This window comes from Ruditapes philippinarum, unplaced genomic scaffold, assembly GCF_026571515.1.
Source record: "Ruditapes philippinarum isolate M1 unplaced genomic scaffold, ASM2657151v2 ctg2827_1_1_1_1, whole genome shotgun sequence".
NCBI classification, from domain to species: Eukaryota; Metazoa; Mollusca; class Bivalvia; order Venerida; family Veneridae; genus Ruditapes; species Ruditapes philippinarum.
This window is the reverse complement of record NW_026861044.1, coordinates 44,797-62,064: the sequence shown is the minus strand read 5'-3', so window position 1 is coordinate 62,064 and position 17,268 is coordinate 44,797. Positions and strand designations below refer to the sequence as shown.

The 17,268-nt window shown below is 31.7% G+C and overlaps 1 protein-coding gene across 1 annotated transcript; it reads left to right on the top strand.

Moving 5' to 3' along the window:
• Positions 1-15,640: 15,640 nt before the first annotated feature.
• LOC132714335 (rho-related GTP-binding protein RhoC-like) lies at positions 15,641-16,975 on the top strand. Its single transcript, XM_060697177.1, has 2 exons — positions 15,641-15,858; positions 16,084-16,975. The coding sequence occupies exons 1-2, from the start codon at positions 15,717-15,719 to the stop codon at positions 16,512-16,514; spliced, it is 573 nt and encodes a 190-aa protein (XP_060553160.1). The 5' UTR covers positions 15,641-15,716; the 3' UTR covers positions 16,515-16,975.
• The last annotated feature ends 293 nt before the right edge of the window (positions 16,976-17,268 follow it).

Sequence of the window (17,268 nt, the reverse complement as noted above, 5' to 3'; positions counted from 1 at the left end):
AATAAAACTGCATGAGTTTATTGAAATGCATTCAAAGACTGATTCTCCATTTACAATACCAGAAATTACTGAACAATTCATAATCAAAGAACTTCAATCTCTTGATTTCAAAAAATCAACTGGTCTAGATGGTATAGGACCTAAATTTCTTAAAATGAGTTCTAAAATTATTTCCAAACCCTTAGAAAAAGATATTTTAATCTCAGTATATCAAATGGCATATTTCCTTCAATATTTAAAAAAGCAAAAGTTACACCTATACATAAGAAGGGCAACAAGAATGAAGTAAGCAATTACAGACCAATTTCAATACTACCAGTCCTGTCAAAAATTCTAGAAAGACATGTTAGTGATCACCTAAAATCATTTCTTGAAGCTAACTCTCTTTTTCAACCAAATCAATCTGGCTTTCGCACAAATTATTCTTGTGAAACGGCTCTAACTTCAATTGTTGACAACTGGATTAAAGCAATAAATGAAGAGAAACTTATAGGGACAATATTTCTTGACCTTACAAAAAGCATTTGACTTAATCAATCATGAATTGTTATTAAAAAAACTAAAATTGTATATAAAATAGATAAAAAATTCAATTTCTTGGTTCAGATCATATTTAAGTAATCGTTCACAACAAGTATGTGTGTCAGGAAAATACTCTAATGCTCAAGATGTTACATCTGGTGTACCTCAAGGCTCAGTTTTAGGCCCTCTTCTTTTCATTATTTACATAAATGACATGCCTTTGCACTTATCACATTCCATTTCAAATATGTTTGCTGATGACACTTTTCCATTACAGTATTTGGACAAGCTATCAATTCAATCTGTATAAATCTTCAGTCTGACCTTGACTCTATTCAACAATGGTGTACCAGAAATTCAATGATTCCAAATGCCAAAAAAACCAAAGCAATGATTATTTCCCCTTCACATAATATCTACAATATCATCAATAATTCTAGTGATTTCAACATCACTCTGCAAGATGAAAGCATTCAATTCTCAGAAACAGAAAAACTTTTAGGAGTCCATGTTGATCATACACTTAATTGGAAAAACACATGTCAAGATGACGCTGAATAAATGCAATTCCTTACTATATCTACTTCTGAGAATTAAACCATTTCTAAATCTTCAAGTTAGGAAAATGTTCTTTAATGCATACATTCTTCCTCATTTAGACTATTGTTGCACTATTTGGGGTAATTGCAGTAAGGAACTGTTAAACGACATGTATAAATTTCAAAAAACGTGCAGCAAGAATAATACTTGATAAAGATTTTGATGCGCCTACTGATGAGTTATTTTCTGAATTGAACTGGATGAAATTCTCTGATAGAGTGAATTATAAAAAGGCCATTTTAGTATACAAGTCCCTAAAACAATCTTCTCCCTGATTATATGCAAAATCTTTTTACAAATACAGAAAATAAATCATTAAGATCATATGAACAAAAACTTCTTTTAGTCCCCAAACCAAGAATTGAATTCTGCAGAAAATCCCTATCATATTCAGGCTCAAAATTTTGGAACTCCCTCCCTTTAAACATAAGAAATTCTTCCAACTTACAAACATTCAAAACAAATTATCTTAAATGGTGGTTCTCTGGTGGGCACCAAATAATCTAGCTATGTTATAATATCACATATATACATGTATGTCTCATAAAATGTACAATTTCATACTTTCAAATGTTTGTATTCATTTTCTTATTGCATTTTTCAATTACTCAACTTTTCTTTGTTGTATAACTTGTATACATTTAGTTTTCTTTCTTTGTTTATATAAGTCTTTGTTTGTAACTGTATATATGTACATTTTTGATAGAGGCTCATAGGGAAGACTGGGCTTGCCTAACTATGTTGCCTCTTTAAATAAAGTCTTTATTATTATTATTATTATTATTATTAAAATAAACATGCATTTCATTGATAAGAACTATTGTAACGATTATAAATATAAAAAGTTACTTTAACATATCCTTTTTGGTAAATTAGCACATTAAAAAATAACTTTAGAACAACAACTGTGAATAGAGATTAACAAAAATGTCGGACGGGATTTTCCAAACGCCGATGCATGCGCAGTGGTTCCCCTTTATGTTCGGAGATTTTCGGAATATTCTGAGCGCTCTGATGATAGATGATGACACCACCAATTTATTCGTTTTGTTTACGGTACAAAATACCTGCAAGAAAAATCTGGTTTACATGTACACTAAACATGTTATGCTAAAATCATAATTCATAAGAGCTTTCCGCGCCATAGGTAGCACCTATAATTTCATATTATTGGCTTAAAATGATACACTATGATGAGACTTTCATGTTATTAAACAGATTCTATTTTCTTTGGCATATTAATGTTTTGCCTCTGACCTTTTGTAAACTAATATTTAGTAAAAGAATCATGAATGTACATTTTAAGACCTTGCATGCAGCTGGGGTGAACTTTTTCCCACTTGTCTATTTTAGCATATATATGTTCTTGCAGATGTTTAAATCTGCCAACTTAAGTGACCATGACAAACACACAACATGCTTTTCCTTACACTATGCTACTGTAGAAATCACGTGATACATTGTAACATCATTACTATAATTGCCAACAAAAGCAAGTTTAATCATTTTTTAAAGCGATTGTAAGTGCAAGGAAAACCGTTAATTGGTTAAATGGTAGAATCTACTTGAGGTGATTGGATGAAAATGTTTAAATGCTTGAAAATTGTTAAAGAAGCTAAAACTATACAGTTTTCTTAAGAAAATGAACTTTTTTATAAGTCTTTAGCCTCTAATATAATTTTTCACTTGAATATTTGCATTTTAAAAAGTAAATGTCAGTCCTGTAAAAGTATACTTGATCAGCAGAAAAGGTAGTCAGACTATTCTCTCCCTTACCAGTTCCTCCCTGACGGTTCTCTCCCTATTTTGGGGGAGAACCGTCTGCATATTTGCAAATAAGCAGACAGTTCCTCCCCATCTTCATTTTTATTAATACACTATTATTGAAGTATTTAGATAAAATGGATAAATTTTAATAAATGGATAAGTTTATTGTTAAATTATAATATTAATTGAAATTTATAAGAAAAAAAAAGAAATTTATAAATTTTAATTGCTACATTTCATACTTTTGTATAATGAAGAAAGGAGTTCAATACACATATGTGTTTAAGTTTGCTGTGAGAGATAATTACGGTGTTTATTAATTCATTATTCAAGCATCAAGGTGTAATCTAATGATTAAAATAACTGTGAAAAGCAAAAGGTGTTGATAAACAAATATATTTATTAGTTATTTGGTAATATATATTGTTTCATTTTATGACTACATGTTCTTTAATCAATTTTGTATAAAAGTAAATGTAAAAGTAAATGTGAAATGTGATTGCATACCAGTTGTTGCTTATTTATTTTCTATAACATAATTGTTACCACCTTTTTCGCTATTTAACAAATGAATGAATATCACTAGACCTTCACATAATTACAGGTGTATGTATATCAATCACTGTCCATTAATCTTAACCTCTCACATTGAAGGTGTTAATAGGAATAGGATTAAAATATCTGAAAAAGGTGTTAAATTTACAAACACTTTTCAGAATCAAATAAACATAAAATGCACTTTACTTAATATCAAATACATACTTTGAATAATCTTCAAGAAATATTATTAGATTAAGTCAAAACTAAAATGACAAGAATTTGTAACAGAGTTACCAACGTCCCCCACCTCGGGGAAGTTTTATATGAAGCATAAAATTGTGCTATTTCAAAAGATTGAGGTATGGATGTCAGGACTTTCATTCCAAAATTATAATCCATGCTATATCTGCAAAAGCAACAATGAATTTATTAAAGAAATACTAGTAAAATGAAACACGGAATGTAAAAATCATGTTAACCTTTGACCTCTTAGTGTGACCTTGACCTTGGAGGTAGGGGTGCAGGTGTTGTGCATGACATATCATCTAATTAATATTACTATTTGTGCCAAGTATTTTCAAAATCCCTTGAACTATGTAAAAGTTATAGATCGGACAGAAAATATACCCTATAACAGACTATGTCAATCTTTGACCTCTAAGTGTGACCTTGGAGGTAGGGACCCATGTTTTGCGTCTGACATATCATCTTATTATTGTGATTATTTGTGCAAAGTATTTTTAAAATCCCAGGTCATGGACTGGACACAAAATATACCCAATTACAGAGTATGTAAATGTTTGACCTCTATGTGTGACCTTGACCTTGGAGGTAGGGACACATGTGTTATGCATGACATATCATCTTATCATTGTGACTATTTGTGCCAAGTATTTCCAAAATCCCTTGATCTATAAAGAAGTTATAGATGGGAGTCAAAATAAACCATACAACAGACTCTGTTAACCTTTGACCTCTAAGTGTGACCTTGACCTTGGAGGTAGGGGTGCAGGTGTTGTACCTGACATATTGTCTTATTATTGTGACTATTTATGCCTAGTTATTTCAAAATCCTGAAGAAGTACAAAATATACCCTAAAACAGAATATGTTATATTTTGACCTCTAAGTGTGACCTTGAACTTGGGAGGTAGGGATGCAGATGTTGCGCATGACACATTGTCTTATTATAGTGACTATTTGTGGCAAGTATTTACTTGGGAGGTAGGGATGCAGATGTTGCGCATGACACATTGTCTTATTATAGTGACTATTTGTGGCAAGTAGTTACAAAATCCTTTGATCTATAAAAAAGTTATGGACTGGACACAAAATATACCCTGTAATAGACTATGTTAATCTTTGACCTCCAAGTGTGACCTTGACCTTGGAGGTAGGTGACCGGTTGTTGCACATGACACATCTTCTTATTATTGTTAACAATTGTAGCAAGTATTTACAAAATCCCTTCAAAGATAAGAAAGTTATGGACAGGACACAACATATACCATCAAATAGACAATGTTGACCTTGAATGAGCAAGTGCGACCTTGACCCAGGAGGTAGGGGTCTAGTTGTTGGGCATGACACATCGACTTATTATAACAAACATTTGTGCCAAGTTATTTCAGATTCCTTTGATAAATGAAAAAGTTATGGACCAGACACAAAATATACCCTGTAATAGACTATGTTAATCTTTGACCTCCAAGTGTGACCTTGACCTTGGAGGTAGGTGACCGGTTGTTGCACATGACACATTGTCTCATTATTGTGAACAATTGTGGCAAGTATTTACAAAATCCCTTCAAAGATAAGAAAGTTATGGACAGGACACAACATATACCATCAAATAGACAATTTTGACCTTGAATGAGCAAGTGCGACCTTGACCCTGGAGGTAGGGGTCTGGTTGTTGGGCATGACACATCGACTTATTATAACAAACATTTGTGCCAAGTTATTTCAGATTCCTTTGATAAATGAAAAAGTTATGGACCGGACACAAAATATACCCTGTAATAGACTATGTTAACATTTGACCTCCAAGTGTGACCTTGACCTTGGAGGTAGGTGACGGGTTGTTGCGCATGACACATCGTCTCATTATTGTGAACAATTGTGGCAAGTATTTACAAAATCCCTTCAAAGATAAGAAAGTTATGGACCGGACACGACATATACCATCAAATAGACAATGTTGACCTTGAATGAGCAAGTTATTTCAGATTCCTTTGATAAATGAAAAAGTTATGGACCGGACACAAAATATACCCTGTAATAGACTATGTTAACATTTGACCTCCAAGTGTGACCTTGACCTTGGAGTTAGGGGTCTGGTTTTTGCGCATGACACATCGTCTTATTATAACAAGCATTTGTGCCAAGTTATTTCAGATTCCTTTGATAAATGACAAAGTTATGGACCGGACACGAAAGTGTGACGGACGGACGGACGGAGCCTATTACTATATCCCCCTTTTTTCTTCGAAAAGGCGGGGGACAATAACTGACAAATAAAAAATGGGGAAGAACTGTCTGCATATTTCAAATTTGGGAGAGAACTGTCAGGGGAGGAATCAGTTTGGGAGAGAACTGTCAGGGAGAGGAACTGGTAAGGGAGAGAATAGTCTGTCATTCAGCAGAAAATCAGTGAAAAGGGGGTAATCATCTTAGGGATATTTTGCGAAAAAAATTTGGCCAACGCTACAGTTAGTTTCAATATTTCGACTGCAAGACAGACCGATTTTATAATCTGATTTTTCATAGATGTCTGACGCGAACAGCCACCATCGTCTATATAATAAAAAGCCCAAAAGCACACAATTTGTTTGGCTACCCTACAGTATATATAACAAGATTATTTTAATGTGTCAGACACGTCATTCTCTTCAAAAATTACATCTTTAGCATAAATAGATAGGTTAGTGGGTTATTTCTTATAATCTTAGTCTATGGGAAAATAAATACAGCAGTCTGACCTTATCAGTTTATTTTTTGACAGGTCGCGTAAACCAATGAATTTTGCATGATTTGTCTTCTGACTGAAAATCAAATTATCATTTATACACTTTACGCATAATAAATAAGGTAATTGCATATTTCAACTATCTCAGCTAATGCAAAGACTGTCAAAAAGACAAAATTTATCAATATCTGTTACCCGTTTTTTCCAAATCGGAACACCTTGGGTTATTATGAAAAATAGCCGGGGATGTTCCGACGGTAATAGGACATTTCGGACCATGGACATTTCGGACCAGACACTTCGGACCATATTTAGGGACATTTTGGACCAGATTTTTGACATTTCGGAACATATTTTGGACATTACGGATCATGCGTTACACACTTCGGACCATTGTTTTGGACATTTCGGACCAGATTAAATATTATAACCACAGGAACCCGAAATTCTATCCAAAACAAAAAATAACGATTTAAAAAAAAATCCCATACATATACTATAAAAAACACTTATAGTATGTGTATGGGATTTTTTTTTAAATCGTTATTTTTTTGTTTTGGATAGAATTTAAGGTTCCTGTGTTATAACAAACACAATTTAAGTGGATTGGTCTACAACGGGGACATATCAAATATTGACAAGAGCCATCCACGGGAGGGTGCAACGCTCAACGTTTTTCTTTTTTCCCTAAAAGCAAACAAATAAAAGGTTTAAATAAATCTTTAAAAAGAAAATTACGGAAAAAAGTAAAAAAGCCACCAAATCTAGATCAGCTGATAACAAAGTTAAATGTTACTTCTGAAACTGTACTGATGGTCCAAATTTCATAGCTGTACATCAAAGGGCAAGAAAGTAGGCTACTAGGTCAAAATCTAGGTCAGCTGATATCAAAGTTGAATTTAACATCTTAAACTGTGCACATGTTCCAAATTTCATACATTGTAGCTGAACATCACAGAAACAAGAAAGTATGTCGATCACTAGGTCAAAATCTAGATCAGCTAAAATCAAAGATCAATTTTATATCTAAAACTGTGCATGTGGTCCAAATTTCATAGCTGTACATCAAAGACCAAGAAAGTAGGTCGATCACTAGGTCAAAATCTAGACCAGCTGATAACAAAGTTCAATTTTACATCTAAAACTGTGAACATGGCCCAAATTGATTTCATAGCTGTACTGTACATCAAAGGAAGAGAGTAGGCCACTAGGTCATAATCTAGGTCAGCTGATAACGAAGTTCAATTTTACATCTTAAATTGTAAAAATGGTCCAAATTTCAAAGCTGTACATCAAAGGACAAGAAATTAGGTCACTAGACCAAAATCTAGGTCAGATGATATCAAAGACTTCAATTTTACATCTTAAACTGTGCACATGGTCCAAATTTCATAGTTAAAGGATAAAATAAGCGAATTTCAATAAATCACATCTGAATTATTACAATAAAAATTATGTTTGTTTATTCATCAAATCTGTGCATAACAAAATTATGACAATTATAACCAAAATATTATAATTTGACCTTGACTGTCAGATTATTTTAAGCTCAAGGTCAAGGTCACTTCAACCTTTAAGAAGGTCTAGTCCAAAAGGTTGTTTCATCCAAATGTGAGGATAATTCATTGATTAATTACCAAGTTTAAACAGTCCATTATAGCAAAAATCAGTAAAGATTCAATAATACAACCTTCAAGGTCAAGGTCATTAATGAACCAAGGTCAATTCGAGTTTAATGTACATGAAGGTCATATCCTAAAGAATTTTATGTTGTAATATGATTTCAATCCATTCATTAATAACAAAGTTATTATGATTAAGCCAGTTACAGAAAAAAATGAAAATTTCAATAGTTTGACCTTCAAGGTCATGGTCATTTACAAGTGAAGGTCAAGGTCTGTCTGAAGGTCTGAACTTGAGGGTCTACCCTAAAAGATTATTATGTTCAAGTTTGAAGACAATCCATTCAAAAATAACAAAGCTATAGCCACAAGCAAAATTTAAGACATTTAACCTTGAAGGTCAAGGTCCTTCACGAATGAAGGTCAAAGTTAGTCCGGTCTACTTGTTTTGTCCCAAGGGTTGTTGTGGCCAAGTATGAAGACAATATACATAGAACTTCAAAAGTTAAAGGTTAAACATTGTGGATGGCAAAGGCAACGCTGACATGACTGAAATAATTATTTCCTCTATTTTTTTTTAAATTATTTTGTTTTAAAAATAGAAACAATAGAAATGTATCATTTCGATATTCTTATAAAATATTGCTTGAAAAAAATGTTGATAAAAGTTCTAAGTGATTTAGTTTGACATTGATTTTATATGATGAATGATAATATTTTGTTCTAGAACATTTTATCATCTGCTATATAAATATAGTCATATTGGATGCCAACAACATTCATACATAATTATTTTCAGGTTTGTTGTTATGTCTGATACTAATAAATGCCAACACAATTATTTATTGTGAATAATATTACGGAGCAATTCACTTTAAAGGTTGAAAGCTCCAGTGAAATCCAGTTAAATATGATATCATTTTGTATTAAATCCTGATATTAAAGTGTTCATCAAATTATTGTATAGGTCAGTACCAAACCAATTGTCATTAAGTACTTTTACCTCATTATATTATGCCTTTTTCTTCATATCTTGCTTTCTCCTGTCAAACCATGACAGTTATGTTAAGATTGAAAAGCATGACCAATATGGTTTTAAAGCTACTTGCTTAATGTTATATGTTTTTGTACAGTTTCATTTTAGTCTTAAAATGACATTTAATGCCCATCCAAGGTAAAATAGTGATTGAAATTTTTAGGTGAAAGTCAAATTAAGTTTATGTTTTGCCATAATTCCTTTCAACTTTATGATTTACTTAACACAAAAGATAAATAACTAGCATGGCCCATTTTATTCTTAAAATGACATTTAATAAAGCCCATCCAAGGGTATATAGTGAGAGAAATTTTTAGGTGAAAGTCAAATTAAATTCTGCAAAATTGGTCTGCACTTTCACTATTCCCTCGTCAATAGTATAAATTGCGTGCCGGTAAATGGGAGATGACCAACAAATGTGCATAGTGCGTACACTGTGTTATGCTATCTTGATAATGTTTATCATACAAGTACATGTATGTGATTAGGTGAAAGAGCAGCGCGTTAACTGTTTTCTATCAAATTTTACAATATTGATAGATATACAAGAATTTATAAATGCTTAATATAATGCTCGTATTTGTCAGTTAAAAATAGTAACTTTATACAATACAATACAATATCTTTACTGCTTCATAGGTCACCAGCCAAAAACAAAACAGTACAATATTTAGTCAAATATGGAAATATATCATCAAAGTTCACTGTAATTAAATCTGTGATATTCTGTTTCTATGCAATGGTCCACCTGACATATTTCGCACAGACTTTCATCTCTATAAATGTTTCTATATCTTCCTCTTTTTAAATCTAACTAGTATTTGAAATTCTTATTTTGGCTAGGTCACTTCTAAAACATTTTTATGTTAACCATCTCCAAATATTTTTCGTCTTCAAAGTTTGTTTTAAAGTTACTGTGACACTGTAGTTTCGAACTATTATGTATATGTGATGAAAATTCTTGAAGAAATTGGTCTTTTAGTCTTTGTGTAAACGTCTGTATAAATAAACTTCCCTTGAAAATATAATAGCAAGAACTTATAAATTCCGAAATTCAATGTTATTTCGACAATAGAAGAAACAACTGAAATGATAGAATTAAATGACTTACGTGATACTAGTGAATTAGAAACAGAAAATAAAATGTAGATTTGACATATGATAATAAACATGAAATCAATGACAAAAAATGGAAAACTACACTTTCAAAATATATATGGAATCAGTCAATAAACTCTTAAGGAAACAATTTGGGAATAAAATATGTAGATTACAACTTGCTACATTTCGCATTGTTGCATTTTTGCTTTTTCGCATTGTTACATTTTCGCATTTTCGCGTTCCTGTTGTACATGCGCACGGAAACATCAATCTGAAAAATACCTAAATGTTATGTACAGCTAATTACATTTTTTGTACCATTAGTTTATTGTTTCCCTTCTTGTTTGGAAGCAATTAAGTACCGTGAACTAAGAGAAGCACAGTATAATACAATATGATCTAAATACAATATACTTATTGATTTTTTTTATGAATTTGAATTGTTCTCCTTTTATTGATATTCGTGCAATATGAGGAAGATGGCAGACAGAATGACCATCAAATGTCTTGGAAATATGTAAAAAAAAAGAAAAAGGTTGATGCTACGACTTACTAATCATGTTTGAATATGGGTCACCTGCTTCCAAATCCTTGGCCACATAGTCCAAATATGGAATAACTTTGTTACAACCCTTGCCCAGATGTCTTGGATACATGTAAAAAGGGTTGATGCTACGATTTCCTGATCATCTTTTAATATGGGCCACCTACTGTCAAAAGCGTTGCCACACAGCCCAAATATTGAAAAACCTATTACCACCCTTTGTCCAAATGTCGTGGAAATATGTAAAAAAATGTTGATGTTAAAGATGTGATATCTGCTTCTTATTCATAGTTAACAATATTTATTGTTCCTTCATAAAGAGCCGTAATAATCAGGTGAGCGATAAGGCCATGATGGCCCTCTTGTTGTAAGATCTTTTCACTAAACAAGACCTTAATTGTATCTGATTTGTATTTACTGAAATTTTGAAGTATTGTTTTAGGTGCCATTCACACTGCTACTTCTATGTTGATTCATTTTATTTAACAAAATCAGTTGTGAAAAAAATGATCCTTTAATAATCGTACAGGTTTCCTTTAATAATCGTACAGGTTTAGAATAACTTTGTTAAATATATAATTGTTAATAAAATAAAATGAATTGGAATGGAATATTGTTGTGAAAGTTCAAATGACTATTGTAATGGAGAGAAGGAACTATGTTTTGTGGAATTATTTAATAACCAAAAGTCTATAGAATGATTTTGTGGAATTACAATAACACTTAGGTGTTTGAAGTGTGATATACGCATATTAAAAGAATATACGTAAATATCGTATTTATCGTAAAATTTACGAAGTTGATTTGAAAGTTACAATATAGAATTTAATTTGAATGTGATAATTTGGAATTTATTTTGAATGCTAAAACATGGAGATTAATTTTGAGTGTTTAAGTATAGAAATTAATTTGAATGTTACAATATACAAGTTATTATGAAAGTTAATTTGCATGTTCATTTAAATATTACAATATAGATGTTATTTGAATTTTATTTTATTGAAGTTTATTTAAATATGTAACAATATAGAAGTTTATTTAAATGTCACATTATAGAAGTTAATTTGAAGATTACTTAATAGAAGTTTATTTAAATTTTACAATATAGAAGTTTATTTAAATGTTACAATATAGAAGTTAATTTGAATGTTACAAGTTAAATTGAATGTTACAATATAGAAATGTATCTAAATGTTACTGTAAGGAAATTAATGTGAATGTTACAACATAAATGTTAATTTGAATGTTACAAAAGGAGAGCCAATTTGAATGTTACAATATGGAAGAAAATGTTTTGATTATTTATTATTATACTAGTAAAATTTCTTGAAAGCTGGATCACACTGTTGTTAGATTATCAAAACATATCTTTAGTGCTTGTTTTCTTAACATTTTGCATAACAGACTATAAGCTTTCACAAACAAGGTCAAACCTTATCATTTCCACTGTTGCTGACTTTGGGATCATTATTGAATTCAAGTATGAGACAGACTTGGGAAATTCTTGGATGGGAACCATTTTAGGACAGGGAACCAAAATAACACTAATCAAAGTGCTGAAGCACTGCAGTTAGGGCGTACTTGAATTGGTGCGTCACTTGTAGCTCAAAATAACCATTTTTACTTTTTCCGGGGGCGGCATGGGGACATATAATTCAATGAGTGATGAGTGTTGCCAGTTGAAAAAAATAAACTGCACTATTCAGTTTATAGGTTGAATCAATTATTCTTTGACCTACATGTACATATATAATTTAATTGTATGTATATTATACATGTATGGCCATCACAAACTCATGTTGGTCCTTTTTGACAAGAGCTGTCACACTTAGATACTAGACGCAGTAAATGGAGACAAAACTATGAACAAAATATTATGATACAAAATATATTTCTGTATGAGTATCAAGAAAACACCCAAATCAAATGTTCAATATGTTTGCACCACATAATATGCATGTAACCATGCCATTAAAAGTTATGATTGCCTTTGTACGGTGCACTTCCTCATGCTAATCTCTTTTACTGTGTGAAGTTTAAGTCAAACTCCTCCAATAATTCAATTTATTTTTCGAGCAAGTATCATTAAAAATTATGCAATTAGATAATGCAAACACTAGGTAATGTAGAGTTATGGTTCTTTGACTCTGCACTTCTCAAAAATCCTACAACTATAAGAAGTTTGAATGATATATCAATGTGAGAATGATGATACTATTAATCCTGTAGCAAACTTTGTCCATTAATGTTTTTCATCTAGACTAGAATTTCTAGATATGTAATATCTCGTTGAACTTACATAGTGGATCATTTGGCTTACAAGTATATACATTTTCTTTTTTAATTCACTTTTGTCATTTAATATGCCTTAGTTTCTTATTGTTACAAAGTCTTTTGTTAATTGTGTTTGCTAATTATAACTAGGCTTTAGTTATGTTCTGTTTATTTTGTACAATATCATTATTATGTGATTATATGCCTGTAAAGGCCCATGATTGGAAATAAAGTTTATTCTATTCTATTCAATTTCTCGATTATTATTTCATAACCGAAATATTGCGATTCTATCGTATCGGAATACCTCGCTGGTTATCAATGAATATTACATAAAAATGGCGGCACCCATCTGGGAATGACACTGAAAATTTTTCTGACTGATATAGAAATTTATTTTTCAATTGTTTTTACTTCAAATTTCCATTTAAATATACACATGTAGTCTATTGTCGGGCAAGCCAAAGCCCCGGGCCCGCTCGTTTCGCGGGACCGGCCTTTGACTTCCCCGTATCAACAAAATACTATCAAAAACATTATTTATGTTATCATCCCTATTCTGTTAACGATAGGAAGTCGATCTTTTGAAAGTATGCTAAAAAAACACATTACATAATTATCATTGCAAACAAACAAAAACTCGCCAATTGTCAAAGTATTGAAGTGCGGGTTTTGACAATATCTTGATCAAATGATTTTATACAAATATCTTCATACATAGATCAATTTACCTTTTTTTTACTGCATGGGATTCATTCTTATCTTTATCATTGCAGAAGAGATAAAACAAAAACAGAGAAAAAAAATCCCAAAAGAACGTTCAAAACTGAAATATTGAAAATGTTGCACGCTCGCTTTGGTTAAGCCTGTTTACGGACGGTCATTCTATCCACGCCCCTAGCACCGGCTTAAGCAGAACTCAATATTTTACATAAACTTATAAAATATAAATTAATGTTGAAATATTCGTAGAAGTTTTCATACGGCGGTTATCATGAAACCTTCAATGTTAAACGTTATATATAGTGCCATTCCTTGAAAAGCGCCATATGGTCTCCAAATAAAAGAATGCATGCGTCTTAAGGAAATGTAATTTTGAAAGGGGATCCGTGATTATGAAATATTTCATTTATTGGTAGGCGTTCTACAAGTGGCCCAATAAGAAGGTGACATAAATATTTTGCAATATTCTTCAGTTAAAAAATGTCTAGAAGAGTCTGTATGTACGCAGTGTTTTGCATAAGGCTCCAAGACTCTTCTGTTTTTTTAAAACAACACTTTTTCTCTAGCTTGAAAAGGTTTAATGGTTTATATAAATGTTATGTTGAAATCTATTAAAATGTAATTTATTTGGTTTTAAAGGCCTGGCTGTAGTCGGTTGGGGTGACCGTCTATTCGAATCAAAACTTCAAAATGATCAAGTGAACTGTGTTACAAACTGCGACAGTACGGTGCTCACTGAAAGATAAAAGATATAAAATGGTGCCTTACAAAACGCCCTTATATTTCATAGGGAGTCTTAAATTACGATATAATACACGTTCTCACTTTACTGTATATATGTTTCAATCGACTATGAATTACATTGCACTTAAGTTTCGTTTTTAAACTGGTTCAATCTGCTAGACCGTCTTATAAAACAATACCTCTGTATGGGGTAACATAATCTGACAGATAATTAGTATCTCCTGTCTTAAAGGTGAAAATAAGCAACGGTTCGTATGACAGCTAAAGATTTGACATTTTGTAACTATTTAGTAATAAAAAATACCCCATGTAGTGGTCAAAACAATGTAGATTAACAATTTGGTCATTAAGACAATAAGCAAAATAGATACACGGTGACACGACATTATCAATCAATCCATTAATTACACATGGAATCGTATTTCATAAATTTTATACATTCAGCGATTCTATTTTAATTTTAGAATTTAGAGCCCGATTACACCGATTGACATATGAACATTCTGCATTTAATTAAATATAAATTAAAAATAAATGTTATTGTAACTTGTGCTTTTCTTTCTCACAAACTATTTCTCATTCAGCCATGTTTGACAAGGGATAAGTGTATCAGTTTGTAACAAATGTTATTAAATTTTTCGGTTACTTGACCGATTAGCGGCCTTAATGGTTTATTGAACCCAGAATCAATCAGTTCAGTCAATAATATTTATTTGATTTAGTTAAATGTGGCAGTTAATTCAGTGTCAATATTCTATGACTAAAATCCGACTTCTTTAGAAGTAATAATAATCAGAAAAAGGTTGTTTATGTTATATGAAAAAATATGCAAGTGTTCTAAATTTAAGTCATTCTAATGAATGCAAGCTCACTCGATGAACCGCAGTTGCAAGAGATGCCGAAAAGTTACATCTTCAGCACCTAGTATAAGATAAGAATCCATTTACTTTTTCTAACACTAATACTATCAAACCGCAAATGAAAGCTAATCTATTTACAGACATTTGATATGTTCCACAAGAAAGATTACACCATGTCAACAGAGTACAACGACACTTGGGGATTTTCACTAGTTGCCTTCTCAGAGGGGGTAATCTCTCAACAAGGAGGTCTTCACTGAAATATCTTTGATATGATATCTATTTTCTGTTCCAATCCTTTCATATCTCAGCGCGTGTATAAATACGAGTGCTCGTTATTGCCAAACTTAATCTAAAATTGACCAAGCAAGGGATCACATTGAGTCGCATTTCTTAAAAGACGAAATAAATTCAGAATGGTTTTGAAAGTAGAGAAACCTGTGAACTGCATGTTGATTGGGGATGCAATGATCGGAAAAAGTACGTTGGTACAAGCGTTCATGGAAAAACATCTTCCACAGACACCTTATGTAGCAACTGTGCATGAAACTTATGAAGGTAAATTCATATTTACTTTGATATTTTTTCGTCTTTAATATAGATTATTCAAATGTAAAAAAATCATTTCATTTTGAGCTTACAGGATGAGATTCTCAAATTATTCTAATGTGTTTAAACAGATATAATAATTATTATTTAGATTTACTTTGTATTTTATATTTAACGTTGTACTTTTGTTTATGACAATGTATATTAATATCCCTGCCTTTGTTATAATTTCAGGATGTCTTGATGTTCAGGGACACAAACATAATTTTAGTATCTTGGACTACGCTGGTCAGCATGATTATGAGAACATGCGTTCTTTCTCCTACAAGGACAGCGAAGTTATCGTTCTTTGTTACTCTGTTGTTGATCGTACATCTCTTGACAGCATCAAGGAATTCTGGGTACCGGAAGTTAGTCACTGTCGTCGTAGAAAACCGATCATTCTCGTGGCTACTCAAACTGACCTGAGAAAAGATGAAAGCAAAGACTCAATTAGTGCCGAGGAAGGCCGACAACTTGCCAAAGATATTGGTGCGGATTCATTTGTTGAATGTACGGCGTACGATAATGACTCCGTTAACCACGTGTTTGAGGTCATGACGACAGCTGGACTAAAATTCCGGAAAAGGAAACATAATTTTGTGAAAAGAGTCCTGGGAAAATGAATGCTTAAATAAACCTGCTCCTGTTGGAGACAAGAGAAACATTCACAAAAGTATGATGATATTCAAGTCAATGTTAAGAAAGCGTTGAAGGAAAGGAGGCAGCTAACGAAGGCCTTAAGTCTTGACTTAATATTAAAACATTCGCCTTACCTAATATTGACTGTGAATGTGTTTATTACGCCGGAAGAGAGGAGAGAGACACGTAGAATCTACGTAACATTTTTTTTTATATATAAAATCATGTGACATTATATCAAAGTTTAACTTTATACTATGTTATTTAGTAATATCTGTTAATTAAAATAAAGATTATCAATTATGTATGATTGTATCCATAATTATGAAACATAAAAAAGAAGAAATTTCAAGTTAAAATCTTTTCTACATTTAACATGAATTATAAGTGTTCTGATATGTGTGATCACTTAACAAGTAATTTGTTTATCAACATGTGAATATTAGATTAAAAAAAATGTATGAATAAATGCCCTTTAGTTCAGTTATATTTTCTTTTGTTTATAAAATATATGTTTGAACGAAGCATCTTTTGTATTGCCTATTTCCGAATATACTTATTACAACAAGTACATATGTATTAGCTAGAATTCATCATCCTATTTTCGATATACGGTGAATTCTGAATACTCCAAATATGACAACGGCACGGTCCCTTTAAAGGCCGTTATAGCGCAAAGATGTAGAGAGAGAGAAAAATACTCAAGAATCATATTTCTTATTAGTATTGTTTTTCATT

Excerpts from the sequence above, each read along its gene's own strand:
- LOC132714335 (XM_060697177.1), top strand. The coding sequence starts at position 15,717 with ATGGTTTTGAAAGTAGAGAAACCTGTGAACTGCATGTTGATTGGGGAT. Across the intron at positions 15,859-16,083 it reads TGTGCATGAAACTTATGAAG|GATGTCTTGATGTTCAGGGA; the intron begins GTAAATTCATAT and ends TTATAATTTCAG.